The following is a 23,536-nucleotide window of genomic DNA, read 5'->3' as shown; positions in this document are numbered from 1 at the left end:
AGAGCTGAAGGGCACTGTTGGCATTTGATGGCATACACAATGTTAGAAGATGAGCAATTAAATAGTCCTGTGATGGTATGTTGGATGTTGTTGGGGCCAGTAATGGTGCTGTTATCTAAATCTTATTTCATAACATTTTAGTTACTTCCTCAAGTCCCCCTAGGGACCCAGGTGGCTCTGTGGGTTAAACCACTGAGCCTACGGCTTGCTGATCAGAAGGTCAGCGGTTCGAATCCCTGTGGCGGGGTGAGCTCCCGTTGCTCGGTCCCAGCTCCTGCCAACCTAGCAGTTTGAAAGCACATCAAAATGCAAGTAGATAAATAGGAACCGCTACAGCGGGAAGGTAAACGGCATTTCCGTGTGCTGCTCTGGTTCACCAGAAGTGGCTTTGTCATGCTGGCCACATGACCTGGAAACTATGTGCCGGCTCCCTCGGCCAATAATGCGAGATGAGCACGCAACCCCAGAGTCGGTCACGACTGGACCTAATGGTCAGCCGTCCCTTTACCTTTACCTTTACAAGTCCCCCTAACTGTGCTTCACTGTAAATCATGCTTAGCAATTTCTATTTCATAATTTCAACCATAATCCAATCTATTTTTTAACATATCTTCTCTTATTTTCATACTTAATTACATTACCCAAAAACCCTTAAATATTAAACATTTTATCCCTACAGCCTATAACATCAAATGTGCTTTAAAGCTATAGTGTGTACACAGCCAGAGTTTCCTGAAACAATCATTCCAAGAAGCTCAAGGCAATGCCTAGGGCTCTTCCCACTCCCATTTTATTTTCACAACACCTGCACAGGAGGTGAAACAAAAGAGGTATAGACTGGCTCACACAGAAACCTTCACCATGCCTGAGTAATTGGGGCTTTGAATACAACTCACAATCTGCCAGGCTAACAAATCTAAGTGTTATGTGACATCATTTTGCATAACAATTACTTCGCACATCATTCTGTAACCACACATTAACAATGTGCTTTAACCAGTCATGTGTTCACAGTCCACATTTCTGACTTTTAGTCTCAGGGCCATGGGTTTGAGCCCCACATTCGGCAGAAGATTCCTGCATCGCAGGGGGTTGGACTAGATGACCCTCAGGGTCCCTTCCAAATCTACAGTTCTGTGATTCTAGGACATTCACAGCCCTTGAAAATGACTTATATTTCTTGAAACAGTGTTCAAGATTTGACAAAAGGCTGTCATCCCTGTTCATTTTTAATGCAATAAACTTATTATTTTGTTCTTAGAAACTACAGGATCAGGATTACATGTTTAGGTTTCGGGTCCCAAGTACTAAGGAAATCCTTTCCACCTTAAAAGCATTGCAGCTAGGAAGAAAGTCAAGTAACTTCTCAGAAATTGTGTCTCATCTCAAAAACTGGGAAGCCAGTTCTCAAGAATTCTGTCCACGTTTCTTCCTGGTCCATATTGATATTTCCTCAATTTATGGTAATGATCTGTCCCTCTGTGAACTCGTAAGTGAAGCTGCATCCTGTAACCTTGTGCGCTCCAGTTCCCTGATCAGATCCAACTTTCAGCTGGCCAGGAATGAAAGCCAGACAGTGTCTGCCAAACTTGGTATTTTTAGCATTCAGATCCACCTTTCTGGAAACACATGGATTTCTTGAAGAGAGCATTCAGCTTGAACAGCAAGGATGTTTCCACCCAGAAGGCTTCCTTTACATGGTGTTACATGTGCACTATGAACTTATGTTGGCCGGAAAGCTTATTCACGTTATAAATACTTGTGCATTAAAAACAAGCACACAAAGAGCATATCAAGGATCAAAAGGGATCGAAGCTCTTTGTGTAACACACACACACACACACACACACACACAAGGGCAACCTAACACTCTGAAATACACATAGATGGTAGAGTTCCCTGTTATTTAAAGCCATTCTCTTGAAATAATTAAAAAATACATTTTAAAACTTCATCAATTAGAGATACCATTTTGTATTACAGAATTGTCTTTGTTACAGGTAGGTAGCCGTGCTGGTTTGACGTAGTCAATACAAAATAAAAAAAATCCTTCCAGTAGCACCTTAGAGACCAACTAAGTTTGTCATAGGTATGAGCTTTCGTCTGCACACACACTTCTTCAGATACACTGAAACAGAAGTCACCAGACCCTTATGTATAGTCAGAGGGTGGGGAAGGGGTATTACTCAAAAGGGTGGTGGGAATGGGTGATTGGCTGATAGGAGTGGTAAACCTGTGGATGACTGTTAACGACTGCAATTGGTCTTGCAGGAAAAAGCAAGGGGTGAGGTGCTAAAGAAAGCTTTATCATGTATAATGAGATAAGAATCCAATGTCCTTATTCAGACCAGGTCTCTCCATGGTTTTAAGCTTGGTAATGAGTTGTAATCCAGAAACTTCTCTTTCCAGTCTGTTTCTGAAATTTTTCTGTAATAAAGAAATGTGCATGCACACGAAAGCTCATACCTATGACAAACTTAGTTGGTCTCTAAGGTGGTACTGGAAGGATATTTTTTATTTAGAATTGTCTTTGTTTGTTTTTTTAAAAAATGGTCTCTTGAAAACAAATGCAACAAAACCTTAATCAGGTTTATTGTTTGAGGATGACAGATTTTGTGTCTAAAATATACATTCTTTCCTCTTGCAGATCTGTGCAGCTGAATGGCCATGTCTTAAAAATGTTGGATGATGAACTACTGCCCACTCTCAGGGAAAAGCCTCTTGCTCCAGGAAGCCGCCTTGCACTTCCAGCTTTTTCATATGGATTCTATGTAATAAGGAATGCCAAGGTGCTGGCTTGCATTTAGCAACTTAGCTCACGTTCCCAAAATCAAGTTGATGGCCAACGTCGTGTCAAGACATTCGGCTCCTCCAGATATTTTGGTGGCAGAAACAAAGCAATCCAAGAGTGAAGGGGAATATCCCTCCATCCTGGCCCCCGTTTTTATTTCAAATTTCCACCTGTAACACTTACCTAAGAACTTTGTTTCAGCCACTGTTTCCCCAAGAACAAAAGCTCAGCTTAAGGAGGGATTCCAGTTAGAGATGCAAAGAAGATGGATGTCAGACAGCAAGTTGCAAATTAGTGGCATAGGTTCTCAGCGACGTCTACACTGGCTTGGTCATGTACACAGAATGGAAGATGGCAGGATCCCCAAGGACGTTCTCTACGGGGAGCTGGCTTCAAGCACTAAGCCTTTTGGGCAGACCAACTCTGTGTTATAAAGATATCTCCAATTCCTCAAAAGATCCCATCAATGGCGTCTCTGAAAATTTTTACACATCGCTTGGGAAGACAGGCGAACTAATATCAGTGTACTGGAAGAAGCAAAAGTCACCAGTGTTGAATCAATGATTCTTCAACATCAGCATCATTGGACTGGTCATGTTGTGCAGATGCCTGATGATTGCCTTCCAAAGCAACTACCGGTACTCTTCCGAACTTAAAAATGGAAAGCGTAATGCTTTGGTCAACGAAAGAGGTTTAAAGACTGTGTCAAGGCAAATCTAAAAAAATGTAGTATAAACACCGACAAGTGGGAAACACTGGCCTGCGAGCGCTCCAGTTGGAGAACAGCCTTTACCAAAGGTGTCATGGGCTTTGAAAAAACTCGATCTCAGGACACAAGGGAGAAACATGCGAAGAGGAAGGCACGCTTGGCAAATCCACACCGTGATCAACTCCCGCCCGGAAACCAATGTCCCCACTGTGGAAGGATGTGCGGATCCAGAATTGGCCTCCACAGTCACTTACGGACTCATTGTTAAAACAGTGTTTATGGAAGACAATCTAACTCGACTACGAGTGATCGCCAAAGAGAAGAGATAAAGAGATCTGCAAACATGGCATGAAGGCTGGCAACATCAACCCCACCATGTGGGAATACTTTGCAGGCAATCGCAGTGCCTAGAGACAGACAGTGCATCCATAGCAGTGGTCAGAGAAGGAATGACCTCTGGGAGGCGTGTAGAGGGGCACCTGCAGCAAGACAACCGAATGCCTTCATCTGCCCCACCTGCAATAAAAGACCATATTCACAGCCCCCAGCAAGAGCTGAAACTCTCCAACAATTTGACTTTCTTCCCAAAGGCGAGACTCTTCCATTGTCTCCCGAGGCAACCCTTTGAGCATCTGAGGATAAACAGGCAAATGGGCCAGTTGAGTGACATCAGGGAAAAGCAATCTTGAGGTTAACAGAAGAAGAAGCAGCAAGCAGGTTCCAGGCACAGCCAAGGAGACACATAATATAAGAGCTGTTGGCCAGCCTGCCTGGAGACTTTTACGGGGCTTCTGGGAGGCTAGCACCAAAAAGAGAGCAGGCAAGCTCAAGCATTCTCAGGGATTCTTGTATTCTATGACAGGGTAGCGACCAGGAGGGATTCCTCTTCGTGATTTCTTATAAATTAGTTGTAGCACTTTCGCAAATGTGTCTGGCACACTTGCATGCTGCCCACCAACAAACTACACCTCATCCATGCCAGTCCCTTAGCTGACATCTGCTGGGTCAAACATACTAGCAGGATCAGCATGGGAGAAACCGCAACCATCATAGCCACAAATCCCCTTGACAGCAGGTTCCCTTTACACAATACTTTGTGGGTATTTCTGGCTTCTGTTGCTAAGGAAGCTGTTTTATGGAAGGTACCCCGTTTCCTTTCCCCACAATATGCATAGAGTAAAACCATTCCCACCTCCCTTTCATTATAGACATACGACCTACAACAAAATGTTTACAGTGGGACACATTCCAGCTTGGGTTGCAGACTTTCTGTTCCCAGTTCCTAACTTTTCATTTCTGCCTTGCCCCACCAGCCCTCCAACACACACACACACACACAGTCAACATTTCATGCCCTTTGACCATGCTCAGTTGTCCCTGGGAATTTTGGAGGGACTGCAAAACCATTTTGGTACTTCTGCAAATGTTGGCATTCCTCCACATCTGCAGATACAGCGGTACCTCGGGTTACAAACGCTTCAGGTTACAAACTCCGCTAACCCAGAAATAGCACCTCAGATTAAGAACTTTGCTTCAGGATGAGAACAGAAATTGTGCTCCGGCCGCACAGCAGCAGCAGGAGTCCCCATTAGCTAAAGTGGTGCTTCAGGTTAAGAACAGTTTCAGGTTAGGAACAGACCTCCGGAACAAATTAAGTTCTTAACCAGAGGTAGCACTGTAACTCCCTTTTGTGTGGGGGTAGGGTCATTTTGACTGCAGATATAAGCCAGGGATAGTCAACAGGGTGCCCTCCAGATACTGCAGACTGCAACTCCCATTGGCCCCAGCCAGCCTGGCCAACAGGCAAGAATCATGGTTCCATCCCTGAGAAACAATTGCAATCAAGAGAATTGAGATTGCTATTAGGCAACAAAGGCAAAGGGGTTGCAGCTGAGGATTAAGAACCCGTGCTTTGCGTACAGACAGTCCCCAGTTCATTCTCTGGCATCCCCAAATGGGGCTGCTGGAAACTCCTGTCTGACGCTCTGGAGAGATGTAGGGAAACCTGTGGCCCTCCAGGTGTTGCTTGCTGGTCTCCTGGTTCCATCATCCTAATCCTTGGCCACGCTGGCTGGGACTGACGGGAGCTGGAGTCCACCGACATCTAGAGGCCACATGTTTGCTTCAGTGAACTTGATGGCGCAATGGTCAAACTCAGGATAATGTTCCTAGATTTTGGCATGCAGCTTGCCAAAATGCAATTCTAGGCAACTTTATTGCACTTCACTTTGATGTGTGTTCATGTGTTTTGGTACCTGCACGTTTTTTTGAAATAAACTAATTTATATTATGTGTTTGCTGTTTTAGTTACAGGTGGGTAGCCGTGTCATAGCTGCCAAGTTTTCCCTTTTCTCGCGAGGAAGCCTATTCAGCATAATGGAAAATCCCTGAAAAAAAGGGATAACTTGGCAGCTATGAGCCGTGTTGGTCTGACGTAGTCGAAACAAAATGAAAAAATTCCTTCCAGCAGCACCTTAGAGACCAACTAAGTTTGTCATTGGTATGAGCTTTCATGTGCATGTATGGTATCTGAAGAAGTGTGCATGCACACGAAAGCTCATACCAATGACAAACTTAGTTGGTATCTAAGGTGCTGCTGGAAGGAATTTTTTCATTTTGTTTGCTGTTTTGAATGTTTAGCTTTTTAGTTGTCACACGACTGTTGAATAAGCTCAGGAGTTTCTGACGGGAACGTAGGTTAAGGTTAACAGACGTCTCCATTTCCCGGGTAAAGTCCCCAGATTTACAAATCAGTCCCAATACAAAATCCATTGAAGTTGAAACGTGTACCTGGATTCATTGAAAAAAATCTGGTAACCTTAATGTAGGTGCCACATTAAAAAACCATATAGCTTGATCCTGAACATTTTCATAAAGGAACTCCCACCCCATGAGCACTCTAATAAGCCCCCCCCCTTGCCCATAGCACAAGTCGAACACAAAGACATGATCCTATCACTTTCCCTTTTACAGCAGACGGCATACCTCCCCAAAAGAAGTTACAGGTACTGTGGGGATTGCAGCTAAGATAAGAGGAAACAGACAAGCCAGCAGGTGGTGTCATTGTCCCAACTTTTTTTAAAAAGAAAAACAACCAATGTTTTGACCCCCATGTGCACTACAACAGTGTCAAAAGCTAGTAACCTAGCCTCCTCAGGTTACTGCACAGTAGGTAAAGGTAAAGCACCCCTAGATGGTTAAGTCCAGTCAACGGCAACTATGGGGTGCAGTGCTCATTTGCTTTCAAGCCGAGGGAGCCGGCGTTTGTCCACAGACAACTTTCCGGGTCGTGTGGCCAGCATGACTAAACTGCTTCTGATGCAATGGGACACCGTGATGGAATCCAGAGTACACGGAAACGCCGTTTACCTTCCCGCTGCAGCGGTACCTATTTATCTACTTGCACTGGTGTGCTTTCAAACTGCTAGGTTGGCAGGAGCTGGGACACAGCACTGGGAGATCCCAGGGATTTGAACCGCCAACCTTCTGATCGTCAAGCCCAAGAGGCTCAGTGGTTTAGACCATAGCGCCACCTGCATTTCTGCTGCCTGGAAGGGCACTCTTCCACAATGAAAGGTGGAATAATGTTTTCCACAAACATTTAAAGGTTGAATCAGAAGGCAGCTCCTGAATGTCTGTTTGAAGAGAATACCACTCCACAGCACTGGGCCAATGACCCTCAGGCTCTGTTTTACATTGATGTCAGTGATCTTGGTGATCGAGCTGGGATATAAGGGTTTAGGTTCTCTCTAAGGTACCCTGGACCTAAGTTGTCCCTGACCATCAGAATCCTGGTGGTCACATTCTGCACCAGCAGTTTTTGACCGAGGATCAAATGGACATCTTAAAAGCAATAATAATAATAATAGTGTCTTCTTCAGATAATCATATTCAATAAAATACAATCTGAAAACAATAATATCTGCCCCCGGAAGGTAGGCAGTCCACTATTAATATTTTCAGGTCAGAGGTGTGGGCTGAGGCTGGTTTGGAGCTTCAGCCAAAAAAACACCTCCATACGAAACACAGTTTGTACCAAAGGGCATTCAGCTGGAATAGTCCCCTTCCCAACCGCACCCACCACGAATCCTGCCCTCAGTTAAACGCTTAAAACTTCTGCTCCACTAAAGTTTCACTTTAGCAATTCCCAAAGTATATTTTTTTTCTTCACACGAAGCAGGAAAAAACCCACACGCACCAGGAACTCCTGTCTTTGGTGCTGAGTCTGACTCGTGTTTGTAGATGGGGAGACACGTGGCTGCCTAGTCACACGTGATCTAGAGAACATCGATTACAAAAGGAGTAATAGTACCCCGATTCCGAACCCGGAATTCCCCATACCAGACACTCGGATGGGCTACTTTAAAGTTTCTTATCTCTACGACGGCCAACTGTAACAGGAAGTGACGAAAAACGTGAGCTGAAACGTAAAGCCGCCGAACGTGCTGGCGCTCTATCCACCGGCGCCTCCGTGGTATGCTTCGCATCGAGCGGAGAAACCGCGCCGCTCCTTTATTTTATCTCTATGGAAATGGTACGTCACCGTGACGTCAGGCGGGTGCGGAGTCGCTATGTGCGCCGGGCGGTTACTCTCTCGCCTAGCCGGGCCGCTTTGCCTCAGGTGGCCCGTCGCCCCGTTTCGCGTCTTAGCTAGCTGTACTTCGAGCCATGAGCCTCCCAGGCCGCTCGGGCAGAAGACGCGGCCCCTCGGGACTTTATCGGCGGCGGGTTTGGTGCGGGCGGCGCCCGGGCCGGCTCAGCCCTACCTGCGCCTCATGAGGCTGGACAAGCCTATTGGTGAGTCTGCTTGTCAATCATGGGGCAGCCTCTTAGTCTCCTCCCCTCGTTTGTTTTTGTTTTGAAGAGGGCGGAGGGAGCGGGAAATCGCGGGGCGTTTTCGATTGGCCTGTCCTGACCCTGTTGAACTTGCCTGGCTTCACTTGCTGTCAAGTGCAAACGTGTCTAGGACGGGTGGCTGTTGCTATCCGTATGAAGGCACGTTTACATGAGAGTAAATTTGGTTGCACTTAGAGGGGCTTCCTTCTGAGCAAACGCGCAGGATTGCGCTGGGCTGTGAATCTTTGCAAGGGGCGTGGATCCTGTCACTTTGCAAAGGAGGTTCTTCTTGCCGCAGTCCCCTTTCTGACTTCCTCTCTGAGTAAACGGCTTTGGGAGAATTATCACAACTATTATATTGCAAATTATGCTGCAAGGTTGAGCTCTACTACTCCTCTTTTCTTTGTGAATGAATCTTGATCGCTTGCCTCTCTTGTAAGCGGAGTGGTCACGTGATTCGCGTTAGGGAAGGTTCGGAACCAGCAATGGGCAAAGTAGCTCAGGGGTAGAGCACCACGTTGTGCATGCCTAAGGTTCCAGGTTCAGTCCTTGGTGTCTTCAAATAAAGCTGTGAAAGGCTTGTGTCTGAAACACTGGGGAGCTACTGCTCAATGCACCAATGGTCTTACAGTACTGTACTTCGTAAAAGGCAGCTTTGTACCTCTCTGTTGATAGTCCCATTTATATGTTAATCTGAACATACAAGAGGGAGTCGGATTGTGCCTGCTGACTGCCCTGTATGTTTGTATACCTACAAAGTTCACATGTTCTTTTACACTACCAAATGAAGTGGTAAATGGGACAGGGAGAGAGCAGATACAAACTCACTCCTCTCTTAACATTGCATTTAAGTGAACTGTGACTAGCGCAGCAGTTTTTGGATTGAACCTTTTGGTTCTCCCCTCATTGCTTTAATTACAGCCCTGAAAGAAGTGTAAGAATTTAAATGTGTGTGTCTTTTTTGGCAAATATAATTTCTACTCTGCTTGATTGTCCATCTTTTGTTTAAAATGTCCCTGTTTGTTACATGTTTTTACATGTCTTTAGTTACATGTTTACATGCCCCTTACAAAAAGCTGATTTGAAGGTATATCTAAGATTGTCTGCTTGAAAAAGCTGTGCCTGTGCCTTTGACAGTAGTTTGATGTATGGATGTTAGCAGCAGATAATGTTTATCTGCATATTGAGAGATTTTAAAGTTTTATTTGTACCACACATCAAGACACTGTTAAAGCTTGCAAGAGCAGTCTGGGTTTTTTCCTATTTAGCTGACAACCTTAGATATACTGTAACTCCTTTTTTTGTGGGAAAATTAAACTGTTGTCGATTTGTAACACAGGAAACCAAGAAGAAAGGTGCAAGAGATCTGCTCTCAGCCCTTGCCCCTTACTTCCTCTTGCATTTCCACAGTGATCATGTGTGGTCAGGAATGAGGCTTCCACAATTACATAGGAATTTAATTATAAATAAACAACAACAACAACAGTACTAAAGGGCCATTGATGGCAAATACATTTGTTCATCCCTAGCTAGATGACAATGCTCAGGAGTCTGGATTTAGTGTGAAACCTCTAAATTACATTATAAAAAATGTGGGAATGTAACCTTCAGAACAAAGAGACAAAATGTAAAAGTAATCTGAAATTCCATAAGTTGTTGAAATCTCCTTCAATGCAAATGCAGAGCTATCCTGCCTTCAAAAGCGTCCACGTTCACTTCAACGAAAGTGGCAATTCTGCACATGCCCACAAAAACAATGCATGGCAGAAGCCATAGCTGCCAAGTTATCCCTTATTTTAAGGGATTTTCCCTTATGCTGAATAGGCTTCCTCGTGAGAAAAGGGAAAACTTGGCAGCTATGGGAAGAAGCTGCTCCAGACGAATGTGGGTGCTGTGTCATGATAAGAGATGTGTATTTAAGGTGTTCCTTGTGCTCTGAACTGAGTCAATTGAGTTGCATGGAACACTTCTAAGTAATATGATCTACAGGGGTTGCCAGGCATTGATTGCAACTTGGTAACAATTTCCAGCAGTGAAGCTGTGCTAGCCTTTTGCAGTAAAACCAGGCATAAGCAAACTTGGCCCTCCAGATGTTTTGGGACTACAACTCCCATCATCCACATTTATTTTTATCATAAGCTTTCATGTACCATAGCCGAATTCATCAGATGCATAAAGTGTTCTAAGTTGCAGGTACATACATAGTTGGGCTTGTAAACAATGAGGCCAGGAAAATGAAATTTAGAAAAGTACCAATGTGTTAGTTAAATTTTTAGCTGTGGGTGTACACAACAAACATGCTGCTAAATAGGCACCCTGGCACAGTAAGTCAATTAACACATGTAGTGTTTATTCTAGAAGTGAACCTCTTGATGTATTACAATTCATCGGTTTTGTGGAGCAATCTCCCCTTGAAATTCCTCTGTTCCCATTTGGCCACCTTAAGGTCAGTTACAGGGTGTCATGGGAGATTAAAATTGTCTCACTGGTTTTTCAGTATTGCAATTTATGTGGTCCATTTATTCTTTTACGTATTTGTCCTAGATATTGCTTTCAGAAGCTTTATGTTCACGCAGATGGGTCAGTACCAATAAAAAGGAACATGTATTTATCCATCACTAATTCCTTCCCTGATTTATATTTTTAGGGACGTGGCTGCTGTACCTACCCTGCACTTGGAGCATAGCCCTTGCAGCAGAACCAGGCTGTCTGCCGGCCTGGGACATGCTGTTACTTTTTGGCGCTGGTGCAGTCCTGATGCGTGGAGCAGGTTGCACAATCAATGACATGTGGGATCAAGACTATGACAAAAAGGTAGAGAGGAATGAAAAGAGCAGGCAGGCTCATAATGTTTGCTAAGTAAGTAAATTGCCTTTTTGTAAAGCAAGTCCCACCCACAAGATATGCTCATTGAAGACTGTATGCGGGCTTCCTAGGCTTTAAATACCTAAGCTGCACTTCTCTTTGTACTGAAATAAGTTAGCAATGTGCGTCTCAAATTAAGGGGCTGGTCTGAGTTGCTGTGACTGGAAACCACTGTCCCTTAATGTCTCCCATCTGATGGGAAGCCTACAAATTGCCTTCACCTCCAGGATCCCTCTCAGCCTCTGCTCTGTTGTCAATGCATATCACCAGCAATGTGTTAGCCAGCTTGGTAGGCTGCGCCAGGTAGATTGAGGTTCAGTGTGAACATGCACAGCACACCATGGTGGCTCTATGATGCTTCTTCACCTAGAACTGCATTGTGTTCACTTGTACTTAGTCCCACTGGCCTTCATGGCATATACACGCCCTCTGGTGAATAGGAGGGTGCCACGCACCAAAGGCCATGACTACTAAATATGGTGCATGACTAAAACCTAAATTTTCTGGCTTGGGAACAGTATGTATACATGATTATATACTGTAATTCAATCATTGAAATAATCTTCTGTGCGTAGGTTACAAGAACAGCAAGCCGCCCACTGGCAGCCGGAGAGATTTCAAATTTTCAGTCCCTTGTTTTTCTGGGAGGACAGCTGAGCTTGGCTTTATGCATCCTATTATGTTTAAATTATTACAGGTAAGTTAGACAGGAGCTGTTGATTGCTTAGGCCATTTCTTACAAAGCTTGCTTTCATGGATGTGCTTTCTGGAGCCGTTCCTATGGAGGCATAAACATGGGAAACGTTACATAATAATTGATAGGTTTTTTTATGGATAGGTGTGGTTCATGAGGTCTGTTGTTACGAGGCTAGAAGTGAGTAATGAAAATGTTCTGTTCAGAACCATTAATTGAGAAGGGGAATTGCTATGGCCTTAATTAATCCCGACTTCAGTGTATTTCAAATGTGAATTGTTGCAATGATAGAAGTAGTTTGGGGTAGAATATAAATACAACTTCTTAATGCTCTTTCCACTTCCTTTGCAGTATTGCTCTGGGAGCTGCTTCTTTATCTCTTGTGGTGACTTATCCACTTATGAAGAGAATAACATACTGGCCACAGCTGTTCTTGGGTGAGCTCACAAGTTGCTTTTTCTTACAGATGGGTTGTTTGTACTGGCTTAACTCTACACTGGATTGTGGTCAGACTGTTCAGTGTATCGTATTCTTTGCAAGAATTGGCTAGATTTATTCTGAGCAAGCATTCTTCACTTTCCTTCATCACAACATGAGAGTTAATGAGCACCAGCCTCTTGTATAACTTTTTCCTGCTCTCTTTGCAGTTCTGAAGTGTTCAAAGTCTGAATTACCTGATTTAAACAAACTTTGCCAGTGGGCAATACTTAACGTTAGCCAAATAACAAGCTTTTTTTGTTTGTTTATTAGCTCTTATTGATTTATAACCATTGTGAATACACAGTTTCGTTCATAACAATGTACCTTTTTCGTTCCATAAGACGCATCTGACCATAGGACGCATCTAGTTTTTAGAGGAGAAAAACAAGAAAAAAATACTTTGCTTTCTTGAATTGTCCTAGGCTTTACAGCCAACTCCTAGAGGCCTAGGTGCCTTCGCCCCCCATTAAACATTTGAGGAAGTTGTTCACACACACCCCCACGTTGATGGGCATTGTCATTTATATAGTGTGCATTCACTTTGTCTTCAGATCAGTTGCAGCGGTTCTCAACCTGTGGGTTCTCAGATGTTGTTGGACTACAATTCCCATCATCCCTCGACTCCCATCACCCCTGAGCTCTGGCCTTGCTAGCTAGGGGCAATGAGAGTTGTAGTTCAACAGCATCTGGGGACCCACAAGTTGAGAAAGGCTGATACGGTATGTGAGGTGGGGCTTACCTGCCCCCCCCAATATTTTATTCAAGTTGGAAGAGGGAGGGAGGGAAGAAAGGGGTGAGAGAGAAAGAGAGACAAGGAAGGCAGGCTCTGGCTCTGGCCTTCGCTCCATAGGACGCACGGACTTTTCCCCCCTTCCTTTTTGGGAGGGAAAAAGTGTGTCTTATGGAGAGAAGAATACGGTAAGTATTGATATTCTGCCCTTTAACAACATTGTCAGTGTGGCTTAAAAAATCAGAATGTCAAAATGATTAAAATACATATATCAAATAGAACAGCTATTACAATAAAAGCAGTATAACATAACCTGGTGGGGATAAAAATATAATGCTGAAACAGATTAAAAGTCTCTGCACTAAAATGATATCAAAGTAGGTGCCAAGTGAGCTGCTCTGGGGGCAGTATTCCACAGCTGAGGAGCCACTACAAAAATGGCTCCCTCCCACCGCAGTTCACCTGATAGGAGCATTCCAGAAAGGGCCTCAAAGTAAGATCTTAAAAGTCTGGGTTTTGGAGAGAGTCTTCTGTAAGGAGGGAAGCCAATATTTGCATGTTTAGTTTGGCTGGCAAAGTTCAAATGAATGGGTGGAAATCAGTCATGCTTTGAATAGAATAGACCTATTGAAAGTAATTGGAGTTGATTTAGTCTGACTTGTACCATTGCTTCCAGTGGGTCTACCATAAGCAGGACTAAGGCTGAAGTATTAGCTCCACTTATCTATGAGTAAGCCCTATTTAATTAAAAAGGACTCACTTCTGAGTATCGTGTTATTAGTCTCCATCTGACCTAGCATGTGAAAACAATATGGTAATTTGATAGTAATAGCTAATGAGTTCAGATGTTTCAAATGAACACTGGAAAGATGGGAAGCTGCAATGTGAATCAATATCATTTTAAAACAAAATTAAAATATCATTCCAGTAGCACCTTAGAGACCAACTAAGTTTGATTTTTTAATTTTGTTTTGACTGCGTCAGACCAACACGGCTACCTACCTGTAACTAATATCATTTTAATTATTTCCCTTCTTAATTTCTTTACTGGCATTTGATTTAAAGGGCTGGAAACAAAGGAACTAGTGAGGCATGCCAAACTTGTAAGGCACATCCAGTTGGACTTCTGAATTCTTTTTAATTTGAACAGCGGGTCACTATGCTACATTGGAAACCTGTTTTGAAATTCTGGTCGTTCAAAGGCAGTTTGCCACACAGTATTGCGGGTTGGAGAAATACTGTTTAAGAAACAGAAGTTTGAAGGATGTGTTGGCTCCCAGAACTACAAGAGGAGTTATTTGAATCTTGGCATTTGAGATCCCCCTCAGAATCCTTTCTCTGGGGTTTTCCTGCTGTCTGATTTATCAGGTGGCTACCAAGGAGGAGCTTTTGCAATGTTGATACCCTGCCCTTAGAATGGTCTACCCCAAAAAGCCTTCCTGCTGCCCAGGCAGGTTTTTCCTGGAACCAGGCAAATATCTTTTTTCTTTTCTGAAGCATTTTATTTTATTTTTATCTGTTTTATGCTGGCATTTTAATGCTGGTTTTATAGAGTTGCATCTAACCAAGTCATACTTGCAGTGAAACCCCTGAAGTCTTAAGTTGCCTGACTTAAGTCTATTGATATCAATAGGTCTATTCTGTGTATGACTAGCAGCACCAATTTAATTCAATGGGACTTTCTCCCAGGTAAGTGAGGATAGGCCTGTAGCCCTAGAGTTGATGTGTTTTACCTTATGTTTATGTAAAGTTAAAGGGACCCCTGACCATTAGGTCCAGTCGTGACCGACTCTGGGGTTGCAGCGCTCATCTCGTGTTATTGGCCGAGGGAGCCGGCATACAGCTTCCAGGTCATGTGGCCAGCATGACAAAGCCACTTCTGGCGAACCAGAGCAGCGCACGGAAACGCCGTTTACCTTCCCGCTGTAGCGGTACCTATTTATCTACTTGCACTTTGACGTGCTTTCGAACTGCTAGGTTAGCAGGAGCTGGGACCGAGCAATGGGAGCTCACCCCGTCGCGGGGATTCGAACTGCCGACCTTCTGATCGGCAAGCCCTAGGCTCTGTGGTTTAACCCACAGCGCCACCCGCGTCCCTCTATGCTTATGTAGTTTATAATATTTTATTCTAAACAACCCTGATAATGTGCTTGAGTGGCAGTCTATAAATCTTAATGACAGATAAATAACAACTGGAAGAAATACTGTGGCGCCTGCCTTTTGTTACGAGGTATTCTCAGGTTCTGCAGCATTCAATTAATTCAATATATACTTTGAGGCCGAGTCTTCTTGCCCAGCTAATGTTTTTGGGTAAGAGGCTGAACTTAAGGCTGCAGTACTTTACTGTATACACTTTTCTGGGAGTAAAGCCCATTGAAGCCTGTCATACTTACTTCTCAGTAGACACGTATAGGATTTCATTTTTCTAATCTATTCACTGTTCCATCACAGTCCACACACACACACACACCCATTTCGTTTATATTGCCTGCATATGTCTTTTAATAAACATTATACCAGCAGGTTGATCAGATGTAAGTGAAGGCAGGCCTCCTGTCTCTCTCTGGAAGAGGGAGTGTTTGGCAAGTGTTTCCATCGTTACGGCTTGTATAATGAGCCAAGTGTCATTGCCAAAATTTCCAATGCTGCATAACCATCCTGCCCTCCTTTTTGTGTGGCTACTAATAGTGAATAGAACAGATGGAATGAGATTAGCTTTCTGCCATGAATGAAAACAGTGTAGACCAATGGGACGGGTAGACTTTAAGCGATTCTTTTTTCCTTGGGAACTGCCTTTGTCATTGTAGAGCCCTGACTCACTTCCGTAGAATACAATAAAAGAAATAGTATTATTCTTTCAGGGTCTCAGTTGTTTAATCTGTTTATGAATTGGAGTCCCTTTCTTCCTGCCAAGTCAGTGTATTCTGTATGAAAATATAATCATGTGCTGGAAACATGGAAAACCCTGCAGTCTTACTCCTCCACAACAAAACAGAGTAAAGATAAACAAAACCAATCTGTTTCTCTTGAAATCTGTTTTATCTCTTTGTCTACTCTTTGTAAGGAGGGGATCAGAGCCTATGGCACTAGCCTGGGTGGGCTGAAGAACCCACAAGAATGTGCCACCTTTCTGGCAGGTTCGTGTTCCCACCCATTCTCTCAGTGTTGATGGGGCAATGCACATGTTACACAGTCAGGGGGACGGTGCATGGTTTTCTCCCTTCCATTAGTATTTGTGCACACACTTTGTGGTCAATTGACTCTATTTAGGTTGAAAAGTCAGATGACAGAAAAGGCTGGGGCTAGCTGGCTTATTTTGGCAAAAGCCATAATCGTTTCCAACAAAGCTCATTCTCCGGCTGCAGTCAGCCAGTTTCTCTTAAGTCGCCTACAGAACTTGTTACTTTTTTCTTGCTCTGGACTAACACGGCTACTTTTCTGGGATTGATTTCTTTTTGATCAGCCAGTCATTTTCATGGTGATTTTGTACTGCTTTTATTGTATTTTATATTTTATTGTATACATCACCGCACATCACCATGTTATAGTGTATGAATTGACAATGTAGAAATACTTTTGTAAGTAAAATAAAATTGTTTGGCTGAGTATTGAATCATTCGGAAAACGAAGTCCTATCAGGGGGCCTCACAAGAATGTTGAATCTCATTGCAAATGAACATGCGAGATATTTCTGAAAAATAGAGACTATTGCTGCATTTGGAGACTCTTTGTTTTAATTTTTGTCATGTCTCTTTCAGGCCTGACTTTCAACTGGGGAGCCTTACTTGGGTGGTCAGCTGTCCAAGGCTCTTGTGACTGGTCAGTTTGCTTGCCCCTGTATTTCTCAGGAGTTTTCTGGACATTAATGTACGACACTATTTATGCTCATCAGGTATATAGCCTTCCTTTTTCTTAATAAGGAGGATTTGGAAATTAGGGACTGGTGCTGAGTGGTTTTGATGGATTGCACTGTTATGGGGTGATGGATATCAAAGCAGGTTTTAAACTGTGTGTGCTTGTTTGAACGACTCCTTATTTGTTTATAGTTTCTTTGTTCTCATTGTTGATGTTTTTATGGCGGTTATTGTGACCTATCCATATCAACCCTGTTTGATAAAATGAAAAAAATGAATGGTTTCAGTGTTCATGGATGTTTGGAATATTTGCTTATGAATTTCCATGCTTGTTTTTGGTTTTCATAATGGCTAGGCAGCTGCTGATTCCACAGTTTGGGAATGATTAATCAGAATATCCAAAAATGATAAGAATATCCCAAAACAATAACACCAAGGCTTCAGGTGCATTTATCTTCAGCAACCTTGATAAAAGAAGTTAGTCTTGTATTATTATTATTTCCCTATTACATATGAGAGGCTAAGGTTGAGAGAGGGCTACTTGCATAAGGCTGCTCAGCAAGTAGTTCTGAGCTTTGAATGAGGAACACCTTAATTTGTAGCTCATGCTCTTAACTACTTTGTAGTGGCTCATGTTCTAGCTTTCTCGTATATCCTTTTCCTCTGCACTCCGTCTTTCAGGAAATATGTTACTCTCATTTGGACCAAAATGTGTGGGTTAACATATATCTCTCTCCATCAAATCAAGGGAAATCAATAGAAATTCTTATAAAAATGTAGCAAGAATTAAATAAAACTGTTTAAAAGCTAAATGAAAACAAAGTAAAACTTTGTGCCATAGATAAAACTGAGCAGTGCACACAAAGATTTTTTTTCCGGGAATTAGGAATAAGACTCCAGGAAACTTTGCGTAGTCATATATACCTTTAAGAGGCATTCAGAGCTGACTACTTTCTCTACCACATGAACCCATCCAGGGAAAGATATTCCAAAGGATGGATGGATGCGACCACTGATAAAGTCCATTTCTGTGCAATCACCCCAAGTGACAGCCATGAAACTTGGTCTGTACGAGGGGAGGCAGTCTGTTAAGTACAGTACCTTGGACCAAAGTTCTTAATATCGACCTCAAAACCTTCAACCTGATTCAGTACCTGATAAGCATCTTCCCATTTGTGCCAAGGGGTTGTGGTTTGGTTGGTGTCTTCTCTCCAGCTCTTTGGCCTTCTTATTGCTGGGTTAGGCCTCTAACCAGGATCAACGTGCTGACAGGCTCTTCTTACAAAGACCACTTCCACGTAAAATCACCACCCATCCCTATCACAGTCTATGAAATGCCACGTGACTGGTCTTTTCATTAACAACTCCTTCCCTTGTAGGATAAAAGAGATGATCTCGCCATAGGTGTGAAATCTACAGCACTCCGGTTCAATGAAAACACAAAGCCATGGCTCAGTGCTTTCAGCACCATCATGCTTTTGGGACTTACTGCAGCAGGAATGCATTGTGATCAGACTTTTCCATACTATGTCGCTGTGACTGTAGCAGGCATCCACTTGGCTCAGCAGGTTAGATCCCATACTTGTATTGCTCTTCATGTGGTAGCTTGAAATAGATGGGTGCTTTATCAGTTTGGCGTCAGTTCCTAACCTGCTGAAGCACCTGCTCTCTCTCGTATCCACTAAAGCTATTTCTTGCCTTTCTAGTTATATAGGTGAAACTCGGTAAATTAGAATATCGTCGAAAAGTGCATTTATTTCAGTAATTCAACTTAAAAGGTGAAACCAATATATGAGATAGATGCATGGCATGCAAAGCAAGATATGTCAAGCCTTTATTTGTTGTAATTGTAATTATTTGTCATTAGGCGGGTCAGTTATAAATGGAATGTAATTAATGAAACGTAATAGCGATGTTTATTTTTCTTTATTTTTGCATTATTGTAACTATTTGTTTTATTACTGTGGAATTTCCAAAAGAAAGCATTTGCAAAAATTAAAATTAAAATAAAAAACAATAAGTTCCATTACTGAAATAAATGCACTTTTTGACGATATTCTAATTTTCCGAGTTTCACCTGTACAATGAAATTTTTATGATGACGATAATACCATATTGGCCCAAATATAAGCCACACTTTTTTTCCAAATTCTGACGGTGAAAAGTTAAAGTGCGGCTTATATTCGTGACCTTACAATATAGCTGCTGAAACAGCTGCCCACGAGGGCCGTCGGGGGTGCGGGGCAACAGCGCCCGTCCCAGCCTTGGCTCCCAAACCTCCCCCGAACCGCCAGAAAGAAGGGGGAAGTGAGGGAAAGTGGCATGGCTCAGTCCCTAGGAAGCAGCACAGGGCAATGGCGCACCACCCGTCCGCCACGCCCAAGCCTCCCCCGAGCCATCGGAGGGAAGGTGGAGAGGCCGCCGGCAAAGCGGTTACTGTATTTGGCAGCGGATGACTGCATGGGCTTCAGTGGTGAGAGAGTGCTTGTTTGGGACAGGTGCTTGTTGACCCCCTTTTGATTCCCGCCCCCAACCCTGCCTGGGCAGCCTTGTGTGTGTGTTCCTCATTGTGTGATTGTGCTTCATTGGGTGGGTGCTTTAAAAAAAAAACCCTTCCAATTTTAAGGGAGCAGCTTATATTCAGGTATTGTCTTTTTTCCTCCCCCCCCCTCCAATTTTTAAAAGAGCAGTTTATATTCGAGTGCGGCTTATATTCGGGCCAATATGGTATTATTTATATGCTGCCCATCTGACTGGTTTGCCCCAGCCACCCTGGGCAGCTTCCAGCAAAATATAAAAACACAATAAAACATGGGATGGCTAGAAGAGAGAAGTTGGTAAAGCACAGCAAAACTTGGGGAGGAGAAAGTCATGTATAGCATTTGTACAAAGCAGGTGAATTTATGACAGTCTAGGAAAAAACTTGGAAGCAAAAAAAATATAAGAAGAGGGAACTGAGTAAAGGGTATTGAATTATAAGTGTGAATTACAGTACACTAATATTGATATCCCCTTTCCTTCTCCAGATATACACTTTGGATATTCACAAGCCTGAAGATTGCTGGAAAAAGTTCTCTTCTAACCGCACAGTAGGACTCATACTTTTCATAGGGATTGTTCTTGGAAACTTACGGAAAAGGAAAAATACAGAAGCAACTATGCAAAAGTTAGATAGTACAGAAGAAAATAAAGTTGTTTTGCAGAAAGAAAATGAACAGAACTAAAAAAAATCTACATGATTTCAGCTAATGCTTTATTTAAAATACTTTATTGACAAGACAGTTTAAAAATATATATGTATCTTTATTATGTGTAAACTTTTCACTGCCTGTATATAGCTGTGGCAATAAACCAGCTATAGTTGATTGCTTCCTGTCGAAACTTTAGGAGGAAACACTCGCAGAAGTTTACAACTGAACTTCAACATTGTAAAATTGTAATGGGTGTGAGAACTCTTATGGATATAGGCCTACTGTAAATAAGAACTGTGACTCATGAAATAGTGTGATTCATGAAATTCTTAATTTGTGTAAAATAGTTCTATTTTGAGATATCCAAAACCAAACTATAAAGGGACTTTTGTCAAGGTGATGTTCAGTTCTGTGGTGTTCTCATTTAAAATGTTTTGAGCATACTACACTTTTATATACCTGGCTGGTTGCTGCTCTTTCTCTTGAAAAGGCTGGTCCTCTGGTTGCAGATAGACTGCACACTGATCTATCATCTTCATTCTGACAGAGGCCAGCCATTCCAGAGGGGCAAGGGGAAAGCAGCAGCCTTCAGCAGTTGATAAGAATGGCTGTTCAAAACTTGTCTCATTAAATAGGATGTCCTTGACAACATCCGGGTGACAAGCAGACGTGCCTGTCAGCCAGCTGTGCAAACTGATGTGAGCCCCTAAAGCAGGATGGTTCTGACAGCAGCCACTACATGGCCAAGGGAAGCCCTAAAAGTGTCGTTGTTCTAGGTCAGGGGTAGGCAACCTAAGGCCCGTGGGCCTGGTGCGGTCCAATTGCCTTCTCAATCCGGCCCGCAGACGCTCCGGGAATCAGTGTGTTTTTACATGAGTAGAATGTGTGCTTTTCTTTAAAATGCATCTCTGGGTTATTTGTTGGGCATAGGAATTTGTTCATCCCCCCTCCCCCCCCCCAAAAAAATATATAGTCCGGCCTACCACATGGTCTGAGGGACGGTGGACCGGCCCACGGCTGAAAAAGGTTGCTGACCCATGTTCTAGGTGCTTAACAATATCACTCACTCTAAACAAGCTTTCAGAGGTGAAGGCTCAAATTTAAGTGGCTAGATTGAAAACCCGCAATTCAAAATTGTGACAAACTTAATTTGCCAATTAGCTCATTACTTTGTCTACCTCTAGCAATTCCACTTTTCTAGTAGTTTCCTGCAGGGCATCCAGAAAACAACTTGAGCTGCTTTGAACCAGACGCCCTTAATTTGGCATCACATCAAGGAGATGAGGATGATTATGCAGTCGACAAGTGACTTAGTACCTTTGTTCTTAAGCCCATAAGCTAATTTATTTCCAGTAAGGTTCTAGTGCCAACGTGTCAAGACAGTGAAAGATCTCAGGAGAGTGGGTTCACAGGGTATTTCATTCCTAAGTGCCCTTTCCTTGGTGAGCAGGGGCTTTAAAAATAATAATAAATTAGACTACCAGCTGCATTATCCATCCCTCCACCAAGGAAGCTATGCTGTGGAACAAGAAAGCATTGCACAACTGTTCTTAGAAATCATTTATTGCTAAGGTGTGGCAGGTACACCTTTCAAAGAGCAACAGCAAGCTCACTTCTGCGGCATTCGCTTTGCCGAGCTTTGAACGTCTTCCTGGTGTGATGCGGCTAGGAGAGCTCTCTCAAAAACCATGCAATACTCTTGTGATATTTCATCTCTTGTGTCAACCAAATTGTTACAGCTCTAAAATACTCCCTTGTCAGCTTCATTTATGCCTGGGGGTTCTGCCCATTTGCATTTTTTCCAAGTGATCCAAGGTTTGCTGGCCCAGCCCGACATGGGACCTCATCAGGCATGTGTTTGTAAGTGGGCGATACAGTCAAAGAATCCAGTTTCACTGCCTTTCCCAATGCTTTACCCATTGAGCTAACGTCATTCACCCCACACCCAAGCAATAGTGAATACAGTGTCAGGACAACAGCTTTTAAACAAAGCACACGTCATAGGAAGAATGAGCTGGAACCAAAGGTTCTTTTTTTCCTGTTGCCAGAAGGGAACCTTAACCCTACCCCCCCCCCACAAACGCACAAATCTAAGATGTTTTCATAAATATTTTGAAATGGGTCTTGTTTTCTCTGCAGCTGAAAGGAGTCTTTAAACAATACAAGGAATGTTTCTAAGCATCACAAGAAATAGCCAGTGTTCGACCACTTGCAACCAAGTGAAGAAGAAGAAGAAGAAGAAGAAGAAGAAGAAGAAGAAGAAGAAGAAGAAGAAGAAGAAGAAGAAGAAGAAGAAGAAGAAGAAGAAGAAGAGGAGTTTGGATTTGATATCCCGCTTTATCACTACCCGAAGGAGTCTCAAAGCGGCTAACAATCTCCTTTCCCCTCCTCCCCCACAACAGACACCCTGTGTGGTGGGTGGGGCTGAGAGCCTTCAGAGAAGTGTGACTAGCCCAAGGTCACCCAGCAGCTGCATGTGGAGGAGCGGAGATGCGAACCCGGTTCCCCAGATTACGAGTCTACCGCTCTTAACCACTACACCACACTGGCTCTCAGAAGCTTGAGTGCCAGGATGGTACCTGACATCTTCACTCTCTGGAGGTGCATGCCTGAGGATCCTTGGATCTTGACTGTTTTCACACACTAATACCACTATTTCCATCTGTTATATTTTATCTGCACAATCAGAATGGATGTCAGGAACCAAAATGCTTTTTCTGCGCAGCCTGAGCAGGAGCAGTGAACAACGTTATGGTTACAGTGGTACCTTGGTTTACAAACTTAATCCGTTCCCAAAGTCTGTTCTTAAACCAAAGCGTTCTTAAACCAAGGTGTGCTTTCCCATAGCAGAGGGGGACTCAATTTACAAATAGGACATACTCAACAGGAAGCGGAACATGTTCTGCTTCCAAGGCAAAGTTCACAAACCGAAGCACCTACTTCCGGGTTTGCAGCGTTCTTAATCCAAGTTGTTCATAAACTAAGCTGTTCTTAAACCAAGGTACCACTGCAATTGTTGTAGCTTGTCTTCACTTACCCTACCCCCCACTGTCCTGCTCACAGTTCACACTGCCCTGCCCACCATCCTTGCATTATGAATGGTCTGTGTCACCGTTGGGGAAAAAGAGATCAGAATGGGCCAATATAGATGTGGGCCATCCATCCAACCGTCTTAGGGACTCCACTCCAGATTTGTGTAGAGTTTACCCCTTAGCCTTTTCTTCTCCCAAAGATATCCTGCAAGACAGCAGGTACAGATTTTTTTTCCTTGGGGTTTACTCCCGAAGCCTTTCTCATGGACGAGTATAGCCACAAGGCAGAGAACGAACTACCCCTCCTCTAACACCCCATACACCCCAACAAAGCCTGAACTCTAAATATCATCA

The 23,536-nt window shown here is 43.3% G+C and overlaps 2 protein-coding genes across 2 annotated transcripts in view; both read left to right on the top strand.

The window, feature by feature from the left end:
- The window catches only part of HPSE (heparanase), a 34,943-nt gene extending 28,979 nt beyond the window's left edge, over positions 1 to 5,964 (top strand). Inside the window, exon 12 of the mRNA XM_060278411.1 lies at positions 2,648 to 5,964. Within this exon, the coding sequence (XP_060134394.1) occupies positions 2,648 to 2,807 (160 nt within the window). The 3' untranslated portion in view covers positions 2,808 to 5,964. The remainder of the gene's footprint in view (positions 1 to 2,647) is intronic.
- A 1,968-nt stretch (positions 5,965 to 7,932) lies between these two features.
- Positions 7,933 to 20,545, top strand: COQ2 (coenzyme Q2, polyprenyltransferase). Its single transcript, XM_035113510.2, has 7 exons — positions 7,933 to 8,297; positions 10,984 to 11,150; positions 11,777 to 11,898; positions 12,247 to 12,332; positions 16,864 to 16,997; positions 18,339 to 18,527; positions 19,986 to 20,545. The coding sequence occupies exons 1-7, from the start codon at positions 8,072 to 8,074 to the stop codon at positions 20,181 to 20,183; spliced, it is 1,122 nt and encodes a 373-aa protein (XP_034969401.1). The 5' UTR covers positions 7,933 to 8,071; the 3' UTR covers positions 20,184 to 20,545.
- The last annotated feature ends 2,991 nt before the right edge of the window (positions 20,546 to 23,536 follow it).

The sequence above is a fragment of the Zootoca vivipara genome, chromosome 9 (genome assembly GCF_963506605.1).
Source record: "Zootoca vivipara chromosome 9, rZooViv1.1, whole genome shotgun sequence".
NCBI classification, from domain to species: Eukaryota; Metazoa; Chordata; class Lepidosauria; order Squamata; family Lacertidae; genus Zootoca; species Zootoca vivipara.
The sequence above is the reverse complement of the archived record's forward strand: the minus strand, read 5'-3'. Positions and strand labels throughout refer to the sequence as shown.

Coding starts and splice junctions, on each gene's coding strand:
- COQ2 (XM_035113510.2), top strand. CDS start 8,072: ATGTGCGCCGGGCGGTTACTCTCTCGCCTAGCCGGGCCGCTTTGCCTC. Junction 12,333..16,863: donor CTGGCCACAGCTGTTCTTGG/GTGAGCTCACAA, acceptor TGTCTCTTTCAG/GCCTGACTTTCAACTGGGGA. Junction 18,528..19,985: donor GCATCCACTTGGCTCAGCAG/GTTAGATCCCAT, acceptor TTCCTTCTCCAG/ATATACACTTTGGATATTCA.